This window comes from Narcine bancroftii, chromosome 7 (genome assembly GCF_036971445.1).
Source record: "Narcine bancroftii isolate sNarBan1 chromosome 7, sNarBan1.hap1, whole genome shotgun sequence".
In the NCBI taxonomy this organism is placed as follows: domain Eukaryota; kingdom Metazoa; phylum Chordata; class Chondrichthyes; order Torpediniformes; family Narcinidae; genus Narcine; species Narcine bancroftii.
The window spans coordinates 197,586,132-197,609,339 of NC_091475.1; the positions used below are offsets into that span (position 1 = coordinate 197,586,132).

At 39.6% G+C, this 23,208-nt stretch overlaps 1 protein-coding gene across 7 annotated transcripts in view; it reads right to left on the minus strand.

Moving 5' to 3' along the window:
• Positions 1-23,208, minus strand: part of herc2 (HECT and RLD domain containing E3 ubiquitin protein ligase 2) — a 217,185-nt gene that overhangs the window by 17,269 nt on the left and 176,708 nt on the right. For 5 of the 7 annotated variants that reach the window (XR_011342331.1, XM_069891911.1, XM_069891909.1 and 2 more), the window contains 15 exons: positions 22,736-22,894; positions 21,715-21,833; positions 21,484-21,609; positions 21,194-21,349; positions 20,305-20,420; positions 18,200-18,398; positions 16,520-16,734; positions 14,870-15,047; positions 13,967-14,128; positions 12,757-12,848; positions 11,987-12,126; positions 9,846-10,033; positions 7,305-7,502; positions 6,655-6,738; positions 874-1,015 (listed from right to left, as the gene is read on the minus strand). Coding sequence is in view for 6 of the 7 variants with exons in the window: in XM_069891911.1 (XP_069748012.1) it covers positions 874-1,015; positions 6,655-6,738; positions 7,305-7,502; positions 9,846-10,033; positions 11,987-12,126; positions 12,757-12,848; positions 13,967-14,128; positions 14,870-15,047; positions 16,520-16,734; positions 18,200-18,398; positions 20,305-20,420; positions 21,194-21,349; positions 21,484-21,609; positions 21,715-21,833; positions 22,736-22,894 (2,274 nt within the window). In the remaining variant the exon portion in view is untranslated. The remainder of the gene's footprint in view (positions 1-873; positions 1,016-6,654; positions 6,739-7,304; positions 7,503-9,845; positions 10,034-11,986; positions 12,127-12,756; positions 12,849-13,966; positions 14,129-14,869; positions 15,048-16,519; positions 16,735-18,199; positions 18,399-20,304; positions 20,421-21,193; positions 21,350-21,483; positions 21,610-21,714; positions 21,834-22,735; positions 22,895-23,208) is intronic. The other 2 variants (XM_069891912.1, XM_069891908.1) reach the window with 1 other exon arrangement.

A 23,208-nucleotide genomic window follows, 5' to 3' on the forward strand; every position in this document is an offset into this window, starting at 1 on the left:
GAGGAATTTACACAAAAACCTTGGATAATAAGGGAGAGACAAGAAAAATCAATGAGTCTGGAACTCAACCTGCTTAAAGTCCAGTGACATTTTGACATATGCAAGGGAAACATGAGGCAAGATCAAAATGAGACCCGAGTGATTTATTATCAAATAGTCCACTCACAGAAATGCATTGAATGTGCATGCCTGGAGATTGAGTGCAGGATTAAATCCCCAAAGTCCATAAAATGCAATTTAAGAGATTGGAAGAGAAATAAAAAACTAACATCACCAAAGTACCAACAAAACTCCACAATAAACATTTTAAATTTGTTTTTAATTTAATTTGTAAATTTAAATTAAATTTAGAGATAGAGCACGGTAACAGGCCTTTCCAGCCTACGAACCCATGCTGCCAAATACACCTATTAACTTAAAAATCCCTTATGTATTTGGAGGGTGGGAGGAAACCCACGTGGTCACAGGAAGAATGTAAAACTCCTTACAAACAGCACCCAAGTCGCTGGCACTGTAACAGCATTGCAATAACAACCATGCTAGGTGTTTCCCACCCCCCCGCAACCTCCACAATAAAAAAAAATTAAAAATAAGATCTAGTAAGATTCAAGCAGGTCAAGATTCAAGCCAGTTGAATCCAGAACTTAAATAAATGGGCACACTTGTACCAAACTCTACAGATCCTAAAATAACAACAAAAACAAAATTACCGACTCTTTCAGGCTGAGCTGCAAATTAACTTCTAATTAATCATTTTAGGAAGACACTATAACGGCTTCAAAATAATGGCAAAGGAAATAGTGGAAAGAGAAACACCTCCAGATCTGCCATACTATTCTCCAAAGGAAAACATAGGGGCATAATTAAACATACCAACAAACTTGACTTTCCAAACACGGTGTGGGAGCAAAAGGCTGTCAGGACTTAGAGAGCTCATCTTCGCACACATCTGACCAAAAACAGACTTTGTGCCATCAGGACCTGCTAAACCTCCTTTACTCCTGGAGCGCTTGACCTGAAGACAAAGGTAACAATGAAGTATTGGTGCAGGAAGGAGTCCAAAATGTGGAGCTGCGCTTATTTCTAAACACATTTTAAGAAGACCGTTTAGTTCTACCACCATTCAAATCATTCATCCTGATCATTTTTGCAGTCACTGTGACATGCCAGCATGGCTTACAGATTTCAACCAACTAAGAACTCTGTGGTCCATCCCTGCCCATTAACCTCCACCAGGTCTTTATCTCTTTGAACCAAATTCAAAATTCCTCTGCAATCTCTCTGCATCTACTTCTGAGTTTTTTCCCCCCAGTATTATGCAATGGACAAAGGTCACTTGGTTCTCACTCCATTAAACCAACCATTTCTCACACCCTTCCTACCTTTTAAAACCCTCTTCCAAAACAATTTAATCTTTCTAATTTTAAAACATTGCCAATAATCTCTCGCCTTACCTTCAGCTTCTATTCCTCAAGCCCTTCGTTCTCTGCAGACTTCAAGCCTTTCAAGGCTTTAATACTACCCATGACAAGAAAAAACTCAAAACAGGATTCCAAACTTGGTCAACTTACATGCAAGTCTCCATTTACACAAGTTCTGTGTGAGCTTTTGTGCTGCCACATCAATAAACTATACAGACATGAAACAATCAGGAAAGAAATTAAAGAATATTAGCCATCAACTACAAGTCATTCATAACTTCATCCCACAAACCTGAAGGAGCAAAACATTTCTTGCTTAAACCCACTACTAGATAGATTGTAAGTGATAATGTTATTCATAAATAATCAATCTATTTTCATGATTCACAAATTCATAATGTAAAGAATGACAAAGTGAAAGTACACAAGATAATCTAACCACTACTATCTTTTTAGCAGGTCTAAACTGTATTACAATTATCTGCAGAACGCCAACATTTAAAATAAAATATTACTCCCACATCGAGAAAATGTCTTCTGACAAGATTCCAAAAATTATTAATCTAATAAACAATCCTCAAGCCTCCAGTCTCCATTCATTCCTCAGCTTCTCCTTGCCACAACCTCTCAAATCCATTAATTAACTAATTTGCCATCACTTCTGTAATACTCTTCTTTCTGGCATTTAAGCTCTAAAGAAACCACTTCAGAGTCATCCTTCTCAAATCTAACCATTTCCCTTTCCTTCCTCATCTTAAAATGTGTTGACATACGATTAATAAGTCTTGACCTCTTATGACAATATTATCCAGTTCAAATGACATATTATCTGGCCTGGTACCTTCTCCATTGTAAATATTTTATCCTCAATAAAATCTGAGCATCTCATTGTCCAAATGGACTTTTGAAGCAAGAGCAAAATTAAAAGACCGACATAGTGCTTGCAATAGGTAAATTATTGAAAGGTGTACTAAGAGATCTGATATACCATTATTTGGATAGCCAGAAGCTGATTGGGGATAGTCAACGTGGCTTTGTGCGTGGTAGGCCATGCTTAACCAATCTTAGAGATTTTCAAGAAAGTTACCAGGAAATCTGACAAAGGAAAGGCTGTGGATATTGTGTATACGAAGTTTAGTGAGGCCTCTGACAAGGTCCTACACATAGGAGGTTAGTCAGGAAGGTTCAGACAGTAGTATTCATGATGAAGTAGTGAACTGGATTCGTCAGTGGCTGGATGACTGCTTCTCAGACTGGAGGCCTGTGACTCAGGGATTGGTGCTGGGATCATTGTTGTTTCAACTATATCAATGATCTGGATGATAATGTCATAAATTGGATCAACAAGCTTGCAGATGACACTAGGATTGGAGACATTGTGAACATCAAAGAAGGTTCACATAGCTTGCAGAGGGATCTGGAAAAATGGGATGAAAAATGGCATATGGAATTTAATGCAGGAAAGTGTGAGGTGTCGCATTTCCAAAGGACAAACCAAGAAAGGACGAATAGGGTGAATGATAAGGCACTGAGGATTGCGGAAGAACAGAGGGACCTGGGAATATAGATACAATTCCCTGAAAGTGGTGATGCAGGTGGATACGGTTGTAAAGAGAGCTTTTGGCATATTGACCTTCCTAAATCCTGGGATGTTATGATAAAATTGTATGAGACATTGATGAGGCCAAATTTCAAGGAGTGTGTGCAGTTTTGGTTACCTAACTTCAGGAAAGATATTAATAAGCTAGAAAGAGCACAGAGAAAATTTACTTAAATGTTGTCTGGACTTTAGGAACTGAATTACAGGGAAAGGTTGAACAAGTTAGGACTTTATTCTCTAGAGCATAGAAGAATAAGGGGAGATTTGATAGAGGCTTTTTCCACTGAGGGTAGGTGAAGTACAAACCAGGGGATGTGGGTTAAGAGTGAAGGGGAACATGAGGAGGAACTTCTTCGCACAGAGAGTGGTGGGAGTATAGAATAAGTTGCCAGGTAAGGTGGGAGTATAGAATAAGTTGCCAGATGCGGGCTCAATTTTAACATTTAAGAAGAATATGGACAGGCACATGAATGGGAGAGGTATGGACAGTTATGGACTGTGTGCACATCAGTGGGACTAGGTTAAAAAAAAATGGTTTAGCACAGACTAGAAGGACCAAAGAAGTCTGTTTCTGTTAGTATTCTCTGGTTCGAATCTTTTCTCTGAAATGTGGGATGTGGTGGGGGGTGGGGGAAGAAATCAGATTTGACAGAATTCAAGATTGATCTAGGGACTCAAAACATTATTCAAACTTATTCAAAGGTAACATACACAAAGAAAATGTAGTCTTATTAAATTTAATCATGCAATTAACCAAATAGAAAATAAGCAAACAGAGAGAGTGCAGAATAGATTCGATGTTACCTGAAATGAGAGAGGAACTGGCAAAAGTTGATTGGAAAGGCACACTAGGAAAGAGGACAGCAGAGCAGCAATGACTGGAGTGTCTGTGATAAATATGGAAGGTGCAGGACAGAATATTCAAAAAAACTGAATGGAAAATTGAAATAGCGATGGCTGACAAGTCATAGCCAAAGTTTAAGCAAGAGAAAGGGCAATAATGAAGCAAAAATTAGAGGGAAGAGAGAGGACTAGGAAGCTTTTAAAAGTGTACAGAAGGCAACTAAGAAGGTCATTAGGAAGGAAAAGATGAACTTTCAAAGGAATCTAGCAAAGAACATCAAAAAGGATATTAAGAGTATTTTTTTCCCAAGTATATTAAGAGCAAAGAAGAGGTGAGAGTAGATATAGGACTTAGAAAGTTATAGGTGACAAGGACAAGGCAGAGGAACTAAATGAGTATTTTGCATCAGTCTTCACGGTGTAAAACATTAGCAGTATACTATCAAGGGTTTCAAGGAAGAGAGCCAAATGCAGTCACGATCACCAGAGAGAAGGTGCTTGGGAAGCTGAATGGTCTCAGGGCAGATGTCCCCTGGACCAGATGGAATGCACCCTCAGGTTCTGAAATATATCATTTTCCAAATATCAATATATTTGGGCACGGTTCCATAGAACTGGAAAATTCCAAAGGTCACTCCGCTATTTAAAAAAGGGAGGGAAGCAGCTGAAAGGAAATTTATAGAGCTGCTAGCCGAACATCAGTAGTTGGGAGTCTATCATTAAGGATGTGGTTGCTGAATACCCAGAGGTGCAAGACACCATTGGCCAAAGTCAAGGGAAAATCTTGCTTGACAAACCTCCTGCAATTTTTGGGGAAAACCACAAGCAAGCTAGAAAAGGAGATACAGTGAATGTCATATATATGGTTTTTAAAAAGGAATTTGATGGGGTTCCACAAATGAGGCTGCTTAATAAGATGAAAAGTCCAAGGAAATATCAGTGACGTTCCTCAGGGGTGGGGTTAGGGCCATTTTCTTACGGTGCCCAATGATTTGGATTGTAGAATAAATGGCTTTGTGACTGTTTGCAGATGCTACAAAGCGAGGTGGAGGGGCAGGTCGTGAGAAGGAAACGGAGAGGCTGCAGAGAAGTTGAGATTGATTAGAAGAATTGGGGGAAAAAAAGTGGCAAATAAAATACAATGCTGGGAAGTGTGCAGCGAAGCACTTTGATAGACAAAATAAAGGGGCAGACTATTATTTCAATGGAGAGAAAATTCAAAATTTGGAGGTGCAAATGAACTTTGGAGTCCTCATGCAGGATTCCCTAAAGGCTAACCTCCAGGTTGAGTCAGTGGCGAAGAAAGCAAATACAATGTTGGCATTCATATCTATAGGAATAGGATACAAAAGCAGAGACGTAACGTTGAGGCTTTATAAGGCGCTGGTGAGGCCTTACTTGAAGTGCAGGGTATAGTTTTGAGGATTTGTTGGCAAGAATGATTCCTAAAATTAAGGGATTAACACGAGGAACATTCGACGGCTCTAGGACTGCACTCGTTGAAGTTCAGAAGAATGAGGGAGGACCTCATAGAAGCACTTTGAATGTTGAAAGGCCTGGACAAAGTACATATAGTAAAGTAGTTTTCCATAGTGGGGGAGTTGAGGACAAGAGGGCACAATTTCAGGATTGAAGGACACCCATTTCAAACAGAGATGTGAGGAATTTCTTTTGCCAGAAAGTGGGGAATTTCTGGAATTTGCTACCTCAGGATGCCAAAGCCAGGTCAATGGGTGTATATAAGGCAGGGATTGATTGGTATCTGAATAGTCAGGGTATAGGGAGGCAAGGAAGTGGGGCTGAGTGGGAGAATGGATCAGTTCCCGATGAACTCACGGAGCAGACTCGATGGGCCAGATGGCTTACTTTTATATATCTTTTCGTCTATGTCTATGGAAATGAAGGGCTTCAGTTACAGGAAAAGTTTAGATTGATTGGGTTTATTCTCACTGAAACATTCAAGGCTGAAGGGATACAATATAGAGGTTTATAAAATTATGAGGGGCAATAGAAGGGATGGATATTCAGAATCTTTTCCCAAGGGTAGGTGTGTTTACAACTAGCGGGCACAGGTTTGACGTGATTGTGGAGAAATTTAAAGGAGCATGTTTATCTACAGAGATAGCAAAAATCTGGAATGAGCTGTCAGAGGAGGTGGTCGAAGCAGGTACCATTACAAAGTTTAAAAGATGCTTGGACTGGAAAGGTGTAGATGATGTGTAGAGAACACCCATGTTTGAAAAGGAGAAGCAGAGGAGACTACCCACAAAATGGTGACCACAGCAGCTGTGGGCAACTGCAGACAAAGGACTTATACAAGACTGGTTGAAGGGGTACTAGGTATTGGAACCAGGATGCGAGAGGCTGCCAAGGATGCTGGAAGTTTAGATCTGGATGGTTTGGATTGGAGTCTGTGTGACTGTGGGAATGCTGGAGAAAAATCCATGGACATTTGATTCTCCTTTGCTTCTCTTTCCCTGACTGTAAGAGGTGCTGGGCAATTTCTACTGATGGTGAATCTTTGTCTGCCTTATGGCAGACTAAAGTCAATTTTGTGGCATATTACAACTGTTTTATTACATGACAATAAAGGAATCTTGAATATAGGCTAATTCATCCAAATGAGATATGTGTAGATAGACATGACTGTTGACATAAACAAGGGGAGCTTTAAAGGGCCTGTTTTTGACCAGTAAGATTTTATGATTCTATGAAATTAATATATTATATAGCATGAAGAGTTGCTGCTAGAAAACCTTCTAGCGTTAATGTTTTGCTGAACAATTGTACCTGGATTCTGTTCAGCTCCACGACGGGCCCATGCTGACGATCCCGTACCATCGTTGCTTGAACAACCTTTCGGAAAGCAGCTTCCTGCAAAAAAAAAAACCCAAAGGAGCAAAATGATAAGAATACTGTGAGACATTCAATGACAAAAATAGAAAACACTCAGGGTGGTCAGGCAGTATCTGTGAAGAGAAACAGTTAATGTTGCAGGTTTGAAAAGCCTTCATCTGAACTGGAAAAAAAAACATTAAAAAGCTTGTTTAAGTTGCAGAGATGGGAGGAACCTACAAGCCAATGGAATGTGCTTGATCCGGATAAAACAGAAAGAAAAATATTGCTGATAAATAGTAAGGCTGCAAGACGTACTTTGCAGATCGGGCTACACATCGAGAAGGAAACCAAAACAAGGCAATGTTACAATTGTATGTCCTTCAGCAGAGGTGGCCAGTTCTGGTGCAGAATGACAACTCATCCTCAGAGGTTGGAAAACTCCAACCCGCCCCCACTGCAACTTAAAAACTCACGTTCCCTCTTTCCCAATTCTGAACCCAATTCTTCAACCCAAAACATTAATTTTCCATTTTCACTGATTCTGCTTGACCTGCCGAGTGTGTCCAGCATTTTCTTTTTGTTTAATTACTGCAGCATCCTACCTTGCCCTGTGATATCAATATTCCCCGCAAAGTGTCAAGTCCAACAGATGGGCCTTGGCCAGTTTCGTCAAGTCGGCCTTCTAAATCAAACATTGGAATACAAGGACAGAAGAGCTCGGAGATATGGTGCAGCAGTAACAGTCTGTTGCGTAATGCAATTATTGGAATTTCCTGGAGGTAGTTGTATTCCATTGGAATCTTAAAAGACAGAAGAAATATTAATAGACTACTTTATAAAAAAAAAACCATTTGCAAACTTCAATTCTCAACTTGAAACTCACCATTTGACTAAGTTCAAGTTTATTGCCACGTTATATCTGGTACAGTGAGATCTAGTTAGAAAAATTTGCTTTCACTCTAGGTGGACAAAACAAGGGAGTTCCAATTAAACTTCAATAATCTGCTTTCACGCCATTCAGAAATCCCAACGATTCAGCATCTGGCTCACATATAAAAATCACTGCTTTCCTCCCAGTTTTGTTTCCTTTCTTGTGCAAATGCCTCTTTACTCATTGTTCTTCCCCTTCCCCTTCCTGGTTCCATCCATCTACTAATCACATCTCACCCACCACTTTTCCTCCCCCATATGGTTCCCTATCCTTCAACTCACTCATCACATTTCCATTATCACTTTCCTTAGCAAAGTGATTCCAACTCTGGTAGCCACTATATCCAGTCCCACCCCCACCCCTTTATCAACCTTCTGCAACGTGCTCTAACTTCACTCCCTGCAGCTCCAAAAGCCTCTTTTATCTGCTCACACCAACCAGGTCTCCTAAATCCACCCCTCACCTTTCCCTACCTTGCTCGATTGGCCTATCATCCTTTACCCTCCTTGGCCCACCTGTCACCTACTGACCTGTCCCACCCTTTCACCACTGTTCACCTTCCTCTCCAATCGCAGTACTGAAGCAGAGTCTCAACCTGAAACACATGACAATTTTTCTCCTCACCAGTGCTACTTGATCCTTCAACAGTTAATTATTTGCTCCAGATTCCAGCATCTGCTGTCACATATCTTCTCTTCAAACTTAGTTGCCTGCGTCTCCTTGGAACTAACCTAGTTTACATTTCACTCTTTAAGATTAGCAGGCCTCGATTCCTGTGCTACTTTTTAATCTTGGGTTGTCTGCAAAATTTATAATTCTTCTGTGCAACATTGTAAGAAAAGTGGAATTAGATATGTCCTAGGCATCTTGGTCTGGTAATGTTTAATCTGGCCCTTCCAATGTCCTGAGTGGACCAGACAGAACATGGAAGAATGCAGCTCAGGACAGGTACTTTGACCTACAATGTCTGCACCAAATATAAATAAATTTCTGTTGCTTGAACGACACTTAGCCTTTTATTCACCGCATGTGCCTATCTAAAATCCTTTTAAATACTACTAATTTGCCTGCTTCCGTCACTACCCCACGAAGCCATTCCAGACACCCATCAGTCCCTGTGGAAGAAAAATGGCCATACAAGTCAACCTCAAACATTTCCCCCATTAAACAAAGGTTGTCTAATACGGTACAACTCCGATTATCCAAAATCAGAAATCTTTTGTATCCGGAAGTGACGTCTGACTCCGAAAATAATTTTGAATAATTGAGGATTTCAGAAATCCTTATTTATCCAAAAAAACGTTGAAGACGAAATGATGTCATTTCGCCTCCAAAATATTTTAGATCAAGGAGGCTATCCAAAACCATCAGAAATCCTCGGTTTTCCAAAAAATTTTTTCCAGAGTCGAACTGACATCACAGGTTGGAAAAATGTTTGAATTTTGGAAAAACCCGAGTAGAATTTCAACTTTTTGATGTTGGATTTATCTTATTTTGTTCAGGTTGTTCTTTGGTGAGAATTAAACATTATTTCATGCTTAAAAAGCCTTCCATTGTTGTTTGTTCTTTAAACACAATTACAAGTGATTCGCTGTGCTACTGGGCTTTTTTAAAAAAGTGACCAGTTATCCAAAAATATAATTTATCCAAAATAGGCCCAGACCCGACCATTTTGGATAATGGAATTGTATGGCATTTTCACCCTGAGAAAAGATTTTGGCTGTCTGCTCGATGCATGCATCCCATTTTTTTTTTTAAGTATATAAATCGGTCAGATCTCCCTCAGCCTCCAATGCTTCAGAAAAAATCAACCCAAATGTGTCCAAACTCTCTTTATTGCTCATATTCTCTAATCTGGGCAGTATCCTGGTAAATCCTTTTCAGTACCTTTCTCAAAGCCTCCACACACTTCCTGTAATGCGACGACTTGAATTGCACACAATACTCCCAGTGTGTCCTAATCAAAAAGTTTCACATAGCTGATATTTTATATGGAGATTAACAAAATTTTTACTTCAATTGTCTTTTAATTTCCTTCCTTGGTAAATACATCCATCTAAATCCTATTTTTTTTTACATAAGAGTTCAAACTGAGCTAACAAAACCATTGGGTCTTTCAATTCACAGAACAATGCAAACACACTGGCATGCTGTGCCATTGACCCAACCTGACAAGAAAGCTTTCCATTAACCAGTTGTGCAATTAACTAACCTGTGATGGAAGTTTGCCAGCATTGGCAGGCTTGCTCGTAGACCATGCCAAGGTGTGAGCTGAACCACATGCAACACGATTTATCTTTTTACCCTGCAGTGCAGCAACCAAACGGGGCCGCTGTATGGCATTGGTTGTTCCATCACCGAGTTGCCCTTCATCATTGTCTCCCCATGTGTAAACTTCTCCTTGTTAGAAAAGGAAAAAAGAAAGCTTTATTTGTGACATAGTAGTTAGATTCAAAGTTATAAACTGTATTTAAACTATTCTTTCTCTCCCTCTCTTGAAAAGATGGATTTCTGACACCAATCAACAAGAGATGGGTTTCCTCCAGGGGCCCTACCTAATAGGCCCTTATTGACATTTGACCTTCATCAGTGAGCATCATGGAATGAGGCCATGCCAAACCCAGGTCGACTGAAACAAAATATATTTTAATTGTTTTATTCAGTCAAGGCTTATGGGATTGCCGAGTCAGTATTTAATTGCTCTCGAAGAGGGAGTGGTGAGCAACCTTCTTGAATCGCTACAGTTCTTCAAGTGTTGTGGATATCCCAACAATGCTGTTGAAGAAGGAGTTCCAGCATTTTGACCCAGAGGCAAGTGAAGGAGTGTTGACATATACCAAGTTAGATGGTGTATTCCCACTGCAGGCTTGGAGGCCAGCTTCCAGGTGCTGCTACCATGATCTTGTCACCCTTTACCATCCAACTGGCAGAGGTTGTGGGTTTGGAATTAATCCAGATACAGAACAAACTGAAAAGGTTTTCTTTGGTGAAGGGATTTTGAAAGTGGCAACCAGCAAATAGCCAATTAATATCCAAAATCCAATACTCATCCAAGGTCGGTTCCATAACTTGGTGCACCTTATTCCCAGAGAACAAATAATTTTGTGAAATGCAAACTTCACTTGTAATATTAGATTTTTGGATGAGAAAAGATCTTAATAAAAAGACAAAATCAAATATAAATGATCGGTCTTTCGACTAATATGTTTGCATAACTTTCAATTTCTTAAAAGGTTAGGTTGCAGGATAACAAGGGCACAGCACAGCAACTGGATGATGTAAAACCATTCAAATGGCAATAAAAACCTGGAACAATATAGTGACCTAGATTGCTGTAAAAAGGAGTTTCAGGGGAGGAAGTGCGTAATCTCTTCCCAGGATGAACTGTGCAATTGTAAATTCATAGTGATGCCATTTACTTTTAACAGCTCCAAAATGGCATACCATGACATTCAGTACAAGGGTAATTAGGAATTAGGCACTAAGTACTGACCTAAAAATGAGATTCATATTCTGTGCAATCATGAATTTCCAAAAGCAGGTTAAATGGATTTATTAGTTTTCAAAAGAAAATGAATTAAAAAAAACTAAACTTTTGGATAGAATTTGTATTCTGCATTTTTAGTTTGGAATTTATTGTATATTAACCACTCCAAAGGGGAAAAAATATAATACTCCTACAACTATTCACAATGAGGCAACTTGAAGATCAATTGCTACTGAAGGCAGGTCCCAGCCAGAAGAGAAAATGTTGTATATGTTTAACATGATATGGACTGGGAACAATTGCTGTGCTAACTGACAAATGCTTAGCACTTCCAAACAGTATTTTCCTGCAAGATTTTCAGTAATATTGGAGGCTGACATTTTCTGAATTTCCAAAGAGAAATGTAACACACAAAGAGAATGCAAGTGCTTCTGCGACACAGCTCTAATAACATGTTCAATCTTCATCTCGGGTGCCGTGCAGATTGTACGTTCTCTCTTTGATGGTACAAATTTTCTCCCAGGTGCCCAGTTTCCTCCCACATTCCAAAGACAAGCTGGCAGATAAACTGCTACTCATGTAGGTAAGTGCCAGGAAACTGGGATGCCAGCTGATGGGCACACAAGGGTGGATCGGATACTGGGTAACAAATGGGGGAAAGGAATTGATGGGATTGCTCTGAAAGCTGGTACAGACTTGATGGGCTGAAAGATCTCCTACTCAGTAAAAGGAAAATGAGAAAATACGTACATAATTTTGCTGTAGGCATTGTTATAGCCCATATTCAATTTTGTGCTACAAGTTTTCATGGGTGCAGCACATCTATCTCAGCTGGACTATAATATTTCAAATGCAACAGGTCTTACCATCCTCTGTACAGCATACACAGTGCAAAGATCCAGTTGCAATTGCTATCACCTTCTTCCCTTGTAAACCCTGGACTTGCCGAGGTCTTCTGACATGGTCATCAGAACCATGACCTAGCCTATGGTAGTCACCTTTACCCCTAGAAAAGAATAATATGCATCTGATTAAGAACTCCTTAAAATTGTTAGGAAAATGCCCAACTCATCCGACTTTGAGCGACTCCACTTGTCTCATAGAATCTGCTGCTGGATCCATGATCTGACCCCACCCCCCTCACAACCCAACTTGATAAATCCAACATGGTTTTGACACATCACCTACCTTATTTATTTATTAGTTTCAATTTGTGCAAAACCTGCTGCTTGTTTTCTACCACATGTTCTGGCTCATTATCCAGAATTTTCTCCCCCTAAATTTTGGATCTTTGTATGGTCTTATTACCTGTTAATTGACAACCACTTCCTCAAACTGTGCCTACTTAAGCATTCTAACACTCTTTCTCCCCTCAAGCTACCAGCTCTCCTTCTAACCGGAACCCCACCAGATAATTATACTAATTGATCCCAATACATCCATTTGGCTCAAAGCTTATTTGAAAAACCTCACACTTTTTTTCTATACAAATGAAAGTCACCATTAAAATTACTTTTATAGTAAGCAAACGGTTTAAAACTCAGTACTACCATGAACTCAAAAATTTTTAAGATCAACATGAACTAATGAATCCAGTTAACACAAGAAATACACACCATAGAAGATGTATACTTACCAAGTATAAACAGATCCAGATTTGGTTAAGGCAACAGAAAATTGCGATCCACATTCCACCTTAATCACACCAAGTCCAGTTAAAGAATCAATCTATGGGAGAGAAAATGAGAAATATTTGCAGAAGCCTCTTCAAACTGTAATAAGAATGTCACATGGTCTTCATTATCCACTCATAATGAGAGCTGAAACTTAAAGCAAAATATTAGCCTAGATAAGAAAGGAAATTTAAGGGATCTTTGTCTGAAGAGGTGGTGCAAAATCATTTGAGGGCTCCTTCCACCCTGTGCACAGCATCTTTCAGTTGCTCCATCCAGGAAGAATAACCAGGCTGAGGAACAGCTTCTTCCCACGAGCAGTGAGATTGCTGAACGACCAAAGGAACTGCTCACACTAACCATCTGAGACTGTTATTTGTACAAAACAATATTTATTTTTATAGATAATTTATAATACTTGTCCTGTATATATATTATTTGTCTGTATGTGTGTTATATCTGGTTGTGTGTCTGTACATTTTGGCACTGAGGACTGGAGAAATGCTGTTTCATCGGGTTGTACTTGTACAATCAAATGACAATAAACTTGACTTAATCAACCCAGACACAATTATAGAGGCAGAATCTAAAGTTCAGGATGGAAAAAGCAGAGTAAATTCTAATCAATTATTGTCATAAGGTTAGGTGCACAGTAAAATTTGGATTCGTTCCTTTGGTATATACAGCAAGAATAATACAAGGTGGTCAACATTTGCAACATATATAGGACTATTATATAGATCAAGCATCAGAAAGCTCTGTTGCTTAAGTTTGCTGTGCCCACATAGCTATGTTTATCAATTGCAAAGATAGAGAGGATTCTGGACAAGCACCAAATGTAGTATAGCTGATTGGCTATTTATTGTTTAAAGTTTTTGAGATCCACAAAGTTTCTCTATATTTTACAGTTCATTTCTATTTATGAATTAAATTCATTTAAATGCTTTGAATTATAATTTTTCCCCCAAAATTTTGTCTTCACTTTGATACAAAACAAGTGCCCCAGGATCTTTGCTATAAGTATATAGCCTAAAGGAAAACTTTAATATTAATACACGCTGCTTTTTGCAGAACTGTGGGGGTGAAAATGAGGGAAAGAAGCAAAAGTCTCACATTTCATTTTTAATTTTTTCTGTAGTATGGATAAACCATCTGCTTCAAAACAAGCAATACCTTCATTGGAACTTTACAGCCATCACTGCCTCCTCTTCCCAGCTTTCCGTAATCTCCATCTCCCCAGGACCAGACAATGTCATCATCTGTAAGACATAGGGTCTGAGCATCGCCACTGCCACACGCAACGTCTACCACCCTGTAACCCTGCAGTGCTTCCACCTGAGAAATAAACACATACAAATTTGTTGAGATAATATTGGTAAAAATAATGTCCATATATATCTTGAACAGGCACAAGGAAACGATTTAAAAATGGGTGATTACAGGTGTAGTGCTTAGAACAATGTTTCTTCTTCCAACTATTTTACCAACACTACACAGAAAATAATGTGTGGCATTGTCTGAAGGAAGTTCTGGGCGGGTCTGAAAAACAAGTGGTCATTAACACAGCCATTTTTATTTTACTGACATAGATCAGCAAAGTGAGAAATCCAAACTCAAAATACAAACAAACTAAAAGCAGGATTAGGCCACTCAACCTAATCCTGCCTGCCCTGTATCTTTCACACTCTTGCTCATTAAGTATCTGTCTACCTTTGCTAAGTATCTGTCTACCTTTGCTGGAAGAGTATTCAAAGAATCGGCTTTCAGTATCCTTTGAGAAAGAGTGTTCCAAAGACTTTTGACACTGAGAACACCTGGACTTCATCTCTTACTTTTAAACATTGACCACAAATTCCAGATTCTCTTACATGAAAAACTCCAATCCCTGTATGTTTCGAAGGGTGGGAGGAAACCGGAGCACCGGGGATAAACAAAGACACGGAAAACATACAAACTCCTAACAGACAGCGCTGAATTCGAACCTGGGTCACCAGCACTGTAATAGCATAGCGCTAACCAATGCACTAACCGTGTCTCCCAAAGGATTTCAATGAATACTTTATCAGTAGTACTCACCAGCTTTGGTTTTAACTGATCCTCACTGTCTCCATGTCCTAGTCTCCCATATCTGCCCTTGCCCCAAGTGTAAAGTTCTCCTGCAGCAGTTACGCATGCACCATGTGCTCCTCCAGCAGCAACGTCAATCACTTCTATACCACGCAGTGATTCGATTACACGAGGGCGGTCACAAGGGCTGAAAAAGACCGAACAAGAACAAATTTAATGGTGCTCCTCCCAGAGAAATTTTTTAAAAAACAGAACAATTGTAACAGCCTTTCATCTGTGCACAAAAATCAAGAGGTGATGAGCACTTAATATTAGAAAAAAAATGTTAATTTTAGTCGTCTGAAAGAAGGATGGAAACAAGGCACCACCAACAATCTTCATGTCCAGCCTCTCACATACAGCACCCCTCATCTGTTCAAATTAGACTGTTTCACTTAGCTGAGTGGAATTTGCTGATTAGAAAGGGAACAAAATGTAATTAAAGCATAAACAGATAAGATATTAAGGCTAAACATAAAAATCAGCAATTATATCGTAAATGTGACACCCAATTCATCTCGTATCGAGTAAGGTGATTTAATTGCAACAACAACTTAACCATTCATACCTGGCCCAACATGATCAAACCCCGATTTAAAACAAAAAAGATATTTAAGGTATTCTCACATTCCTGCTCTTCGCTCAGAATCTTGCAAGTTATAGTACCAAGTACACATCTAGATACTTTGCATTCACCACCCTTACAGGGAGTCAGATCCACATCTAATCCAGCAAGTCGCTCCTCATATCTACAATTTTTTGATAAATTCCTCATTAATCTATTCTGCCTCGAGCTATTGAATCCTTCCTGTGTTGTGCCAAAACACGAAAAAAAATAACTGGAACACAGGCGATGCAAATGTAGATGATACTCCATGTGTGATCTAAGGCAAAATATACACCTCGTCTCCTTGACACGTTTCAGTGAGTATTTCAACTGACTAAAATGGAGAATTTTCTGATGGATAGCTCAGGTTTTCAAATGTTTGGCCTCCGTCATCCAATAGACCATATTAAACAAGAAAAAGAACCTATACAATAAATTCTCTACCATCTTCAGATTCTACTTACCACTTTTGCCTGCATTGTTGTACAATTAATTTACATACTACTGCAGCCCACAGCTTTCTACTTCAACATTAACAACATGGATAAATTTTGGCAATATCTGTAATGCAAAATTATTAGATCATCTGTTTCTCTCCTTGATTGAACCAAAGCCATAAAAAAACTACACAGCTACTCAGGCTTGAAAATTAAATTTTTTTTGGGAAGTACACCAAAGCCCCTGTTAATCCAGAATTCAGAGGAGTTTGGCAGTGCCAGGCAAGCAGTGCCAGACAAATAAGATGTTATTCTCAGTAACATTCCAATGCTTCTGATTTTTTTTTTTTTTAAGTAAGATGTTGTTCAGCGGGATAATTCTCCAAGTGAATCTAGAAAGGAGCACAGGAACCATGGCCCAGTGAGCCTCCGTGATTTCCATATAGTCCAATATTTAGAGATGAAAGTTTTATTGTGTACTTAGCATTTCTCATCATGTAATTAGAATAGTTAAGGTAAAATTTCTGTTCAGCTTTTAAATCAGCAATAAGCAAAAATAGAAAACTACGTTCTTACCTCCTATTGCCATGTCCTAGTTTGCCATCTTCTGCCTCACCCCAAGAGTAGACTTCTCCTTCAGATGACAATGCAAGGCAGTGCTTGCCCCCTGAATTCACTGCCACCTTCTTTACAAAAACATGTTGAATAGATTCCAACAAAGTGGGGCTAGAGACAGACTCTGTTCCTCCAATCCCCAGTCTTCCACCAGCTCCATATCCAGTAGCATACAACTAATATAACACAAAAAAAAAATTCAGAATGTATTTTACTGTCTTCCTATTCACATCCTACCTGCTTCCAGACTAAAGAGCAATTGATGACTTTGCAAAGTGGTTTCAGCAGTGGGTTTTTTTTCAGCTCTTCAATAAGATGTTTGGGAAATGTAAAGTGGACTGATTATTTTTTCATCATTCAGTGGAGAGGGTCAAAAACTTCAAATTGCTGGGTGTCAACATCTCTCAGGATCTGTTCTGCAGCCTCCATGTCAATGCAATCACGAAGGCTCACCAGCAGCTTTACTTCATGAGTTTCAAAACTCTCGAAAATTTCTACAGGTGTACCGTGGAGAGCATTCTGACTGGTTGCACTACTCTCAGGTATGGAAGTACCAATGCACAGAATGGAAAAGAACGCCAGAGAGTTCTTAACTCAGCTAGCACCATCACGGGGACCAGTCTTCAATCCATCGAGACATATACAAGAGGCGATGTCTTTAGAAACCATTCTCTATCTTCAAAGAGCCCACCTCCATGCCCTTTTCACACTGCTACCATCAGGGAGGTGGTAAAGAACCTGAAGACAAGCTCTCAGTGGCACAGGAACAGCTTCCTCCCCAATGCCATCAGATTGCTCAATGGAGAATGAACCGTAGCCACTACCTCACTTTCTCCTATTTTCGCACTATTTATTTATTTATTTTGGATGTAATTTATAGCAATATTTGATTCAAAATTCGATTTCTTGTCATGCAATAAAGACAGTGCAATATTACACGGAATTTGCTTTCATCAGCCGTAACGCAGATGAAATTGACTTAAGTGCCTCTTATGGTCAGAGAAAGCGAAGCAAAAGAGAGTCTCCGCAGAGTCACTGAGTGTCTGTGATTTGACCCGCCAGTGCTTCTGCTGCCCAGCAGCCACACAAGAGTCCAGTACAAACCATCAGCAGCTCGAGCTCCAGATCTAAACCTCCAACACAATCAGGAACCCTTCTGCCCCCTCGGCACCATCTCACATCCCAGTTCTGACACCTAGTACCCCTTCAGCCAGTCTCCAACAGTCCGCAGCCTGGTGTGAGTCCCTCTGATTGCAGTCGCCAGCAGCCTTCGTTGGTGCCTCGCCTCAAGTTATCAATAGCTTGCGGCCTGAATATTTGTCAGCCTCAGAGCCCCTCAATGATCTACCACTGTGGTCACTGTCCTGTGGGTCATCTCTTCTGCTTCACATTCTCAAACAGGAGTGGGAGAGGGGCAATCTCCCTGTTTTCTGGTGCCCTGGGCCAGTCCTCTGTTTCCCCGGAGTCCATAACCCCCCCTTTAGGTAGTGGTATTTTTGGCACAGACCCCGTGATCACAACATTGTTTTAAATAAAACCAGTTGGCTCCATTTACAGGCCATTATATAAAAAAATCTATAACATGTTTTCTTCAAGATGGGATGTGTGGAGAGCATTAACAATGGATATTCAAAGACTCACTTTTCCATCTGCTGTTACTGCAAACAATGTTTGCTCGCCACCAATCAGCTGCACAGGTCTCAAGGTTGCCAATGCTTCACATGGTGTGGGAATTTTAACCTTTGCACCTTCAATTCCTCCAAGCTGTCCTCTGTGGTTGTGTCCCCAACCATAAATAGTTCCACTCCCACCAGCAGAAAGGGTCCAATCATCCGACCGCCTGTTGTGGAAAAGAAAATGAAGTATGAATGTATTTCACATAACTTTTCTTTGTTTTTTTTCCTTACTTGTGATAGGGCATAAATCAACCAGTTTTTTTTTTAAATGTATATTTTGGCATTCAAATCTGAATTTCAAACTCTGATTCTGAAATTGACCGGCACATAAGTTGATCCTCTTTTTTCAGCCTCAATTTTAATGGCTTTATCATATATCGGGTGTATAAGTCAAACCCTAAAAATCGCGTTGACTGAGCTGTTGGCTGAAGGTGGTTGTTATCAAGGAGGCCGCAGCAAAATGACTAAAGTATGAAATGAGTTTTAAGTTAAAAGTCAGAGAAATGGCCGAAAAATCCAGCAACTGAAGCTGCTGCAAGAAAATTTGATGCATATGAGAGGTTGAAAAGAGACCGGTGAAAAAGAGACTTTAAGAAAATTACTAAAAAAGCAATGTTCGCTGAGAAAAGGCACCACTTGATGGCCAGAGGTGGAAAATCACGTTGCAGAATGGGTACGTGAACAGAGGCGAGACTGCTACATAGACACCCGAAACAATCAACATTTGCCCTGCAGTGGGCAAATTTGCACCCAGACCTCCATGTAAATTTTGAGGCTACAGTAGGCAGTAGTGCAACCATTTCATGAACAGGAAAAATCAGGTATTACAACTTTTTTAAAAAATGCTCAGGAACTACCAAAAGATCTTGATCATGAAGTTGGAAGTTTTCACCAGTTTATTATACGTAACTGCATGGGAAAATATTGGAAACATGGACAAACCCCCATGAATTTCAACATGACAGTGGAATGGTAAGGTGTAAAAACTGTGCAAACCAGAAGTACAGGTCACGAAATGACCAAGTTTACCGTGGTGTTATCGTGCATGGCCGATAGGACAAAGTTAAGACCCATGGCAATCTTCAAATGCAAACTTAAACCTAAAATTCCCAGCAGACATTTTTGTACACTTTCGTGAAAATGGATGGATGGCTAAAAATGGTGTAAAACTATGGATAGACAATGTGTGGAATAGGCAGCCAGGCGGTTTACGCAAGGAACGGAGTTTGTTGGTCTGGGATATGTTTCGTAGCCACTTAACCGATAAGATTGAAAGCAGATTAGCATTAAATAAGACTAACATGGCAGTCATTGCGGGTGGTTTGACCTCTCGATCATTGCAACCTCTCGATGTCTGCTTGAACAAGCCATTCAAAGACCATGTGCGTGAAAATGGAATACACGGACGGCGAGTGCAGTAAAATAGTTTACAAAAGGTGGGGCAAATGTGTGCTGCATCATTTGATGTGCTTTGTGACTTTTTTTTTGCTCAAAACATGGGATAGTGTTTCAAGACTCGATTTATATGTCAAAATACAAGGTAGTCAATAAAATTTGATATCCACGTCGTTAGCAACCTAGGTTCGAATCTACTGCTACCTGCAATGAGTTTGTACGTCCTCCCTGTGTCTGTGTGAGTTTGCTTCAGTTTCTTCCCACATTGAAAATACACACAGGGTTAATTGGTTACCTGAGTGGATTTGGGCAGCGTGGGATCATGGACCAGAAGGGCCTGTTACTGCGCTGTTTGTCAAAATTAAAAATTGGTTACGAGGACAAGGGTCCCGTGATGATCCAGTTGTTGCTCCAGAATAGAAAGCTCTTAATTGAAAGCTTATTGTACCGTCACTGTGAATACCTGGATTAAAAAGTTCCTGATCTTTCATCCAGCACGGAAAAAAGTGAGAGAAGGCAGTGAAACTATGTGCTGACAATTATAACTGGAGTAAATGAAGAGTAAAAAGCAAATTGATCTTTAAAATAACTTGTGGAAACGATTAGAACCTGTTCAAATTTAGTTACACTGCCACTCACTCATGCAAAAGGAATATGAAACTACAGGCTCCAAACCTGTTTATCCACTGAACAAGCTGTTCATCTTGTTCCCTTCTAAAAACATCATGACTTTCATGAAGAATATTCATATTTTCATTGTCAATCATTACTTCATGGATTTTTTTTGCCACCTATAACCAGAACACAATCAACAAACAAGAATGAAAGCATTTAAAATTTTGTATTGGAGAATTCTCATTTATTGCAAAACACTGTTTCGACTAAGTAAATATTAAAAACTTAAAGACAGTGTGATCCTTGAACTCCAGAGGTCCCCATCACTTGACTTCTTCCATCTCACTCCCACTACATCTCTTATGGCATTAAGATCCTTCACATCTCTCACAGAGTTCACTGCAAATTCAAGGAGAACCACATCCTTCTGGATTCAATAACGAGTTCAGCAATTTCAAATAATCTGCATTTTCCCATTTTCATTCAAATTTGCTCATATTCCTTCTAAATTCTTTTAGAGTCGGTAATTATTGTGTATTTTTAACACCTCCACTGTTACTGTGTATGATATGGTAGTCAAGATCAGTAGGAACAATCTAGTTCTCCCAACAACTGAACATTTCCAATTCAGTCCCTTAACAACAGATATTAATCATCTACACACAGAATTATTGAATTCAATTTATGAATTGTGATTCACATTTACATAAGTTTATTAGAAGATTTAAGAACCTTGTAAAACATGCTCCATTTCAACAATCCTCCATGCCAACCCCATGTAATCTACAGCCAAGAAATTTGTTAACCCTATCAATGGGATGGTTAAAACAATTTGAATGCCATTTTCATGATCCATTCTGAATAGATGAATTAGGATGTGCCAAATCGCATCTTCACCTGTTCTAAATCCTGTTGAGAAGAGAAGGACACTTTTGGCAACATTTATTACCTCATCAGGAAACTGTCGTGGCAAAGGTGTTCGTTTATCCAGAGCCACAGCAACTCTCAGAGCTGTGCAGTATCTTCTAAACCATGCCCACTTGTGTGTCTCAGCACAGCAAGGCAAAGTATCAAGCTCTAAGTCACATGCCAAAGCAACTAAAACCTGAAACAACAAATCAATCACTTAGTCAAGGTTTCTGAACAACTATTTCTAAAACTAAACATCAACTGACAACATGATCAATGAATTTCAACACCCAGGTATTCAATTACATGTTCAGAACTAAGAATGTTTACCTTGAAGAAGGGGCTGTGAAGAAGCTGCTTTCCTCCTCTAACAATTGGATCTTCATACTCATGCTGACGTTGTAAAGCTTCTGGAAGTCCTTTAACCAATGCTGCTAAAGCTGTGCCAGTAAAGCTCTGATAAAAACACAAGTGAGAATGTTATGCCAGACGGTTCATTTTTGTGAAAAAAGCAACAAAAACAAATAATATTGAATTTTCTTAAATGTGCTGTTGCCATACCAGAGATCGTGATTCTCCATCGCTGTCGCCAAGAAGCCGATTGATATTTATAGTCTGACCAAACTCAGTTGTTAAAAGTTTGCGCAGTCTCTGTAAGGCCCACATCCTGTGACTGGCAGCTTTCAGAGAAACAAGATGGTTAATACATCGGTCTTCACAATGCCTCGATGCTCGCTGCATTCCTGCACTCACCCTTTCTTTCCCACCAACAGAAATTGTCCTTGCTTTCAACCCCATCAGCTTTCACGATTCTCAAAACCTTCACAACAATTTCAATAGACATATATCATTTCACCCTATAAGCATTCCCAGCAAGCCATTCCCTCCAGGATGATTTCATTCGCCTTTCCTTGTGCATCTTCAAGAGATACACCCACTGCTCTTTTACCTCCTCCCTTCAAGCATTCGACCCCTTTTTCTATGCAATAGTTATTTGCATGTCTTTTAATTTTCATTACTATATTACCCCATAAGATACAGTTGTTGCTACATTGGGAAAACTAAACCAATTTGGTGACACCTTTGCAGAGGACCTTGAGTGACCGAGCTCCATTTTACCTCTCATATCAAGTTTTCCATCTCACTCACTCCTACTCCCACATTTTAGGCATTATGTTCATTCTCTACTCCAACTAAATTCAAGGAATTTGAATGCATTACCCATCTGAACTCAATAATGAGTTTGGCACTTCCAAATCAGCATTTTTATTCAAGATTTGCAGCATTCCTTCCAATTTTTTGTTTTGAGTAATTATTCTGCATTTTGAACACCTCTGAGCTTTTGTTACCTCACACTCTTATCTCTTTTATCATTTCTCTTCGAACCGCAACCTGTCGCAGATCTATTTTCCCCTACCCTCACTTCCGCATTTTAAAACTAACTTCTTCCCAGTTCGTGCAAGGTCCTTGGTTCTAACCATTCCTATCTCTGCAAATGCTGAGTTACAGTTTGCTGAGTATTTACCATATTTATGTTCATACATTTTTTTTTTGTTTCTGATACTTCACATTCTATACTTACCAAGAGCACTTAGTTGAGCACAGGCTGCCAAAGAGGCAGCTAAACGGGGTACAATGCTTCTGTTGGATGCAAAACTTAATCGGAAATCTAACAGGCATGTAACCAAATCCATTGATGGGCACGACAAAATACAACGGTCTGATAGAAGATCTTTAGGCCCTGTTTTAAAATATTAAAATGTGAATGGTATGATTGAAACAAACAAAAATAATAACACTTGCAAGTTTGGCATGAATGTGGAGGGTGAAGTGGAGAGGCATTCACTAGTGTGCAAAGCTGCAGCAATGTCTCGGGTTAATTTTGAAAAGGCAGCAGAAGAGCTCAAACGTCTCAACACTAAAACCATCTGATAAAGACACGTTGGTTTTCTACGTCCTATTGGTGATGTGAGGTCAGACCGTCCAGGCATGTTTGACCTAAAAGGAAAAGCCAAATGGGATGCATGGGATGGTTCAGACAAAGAGGAGATGATT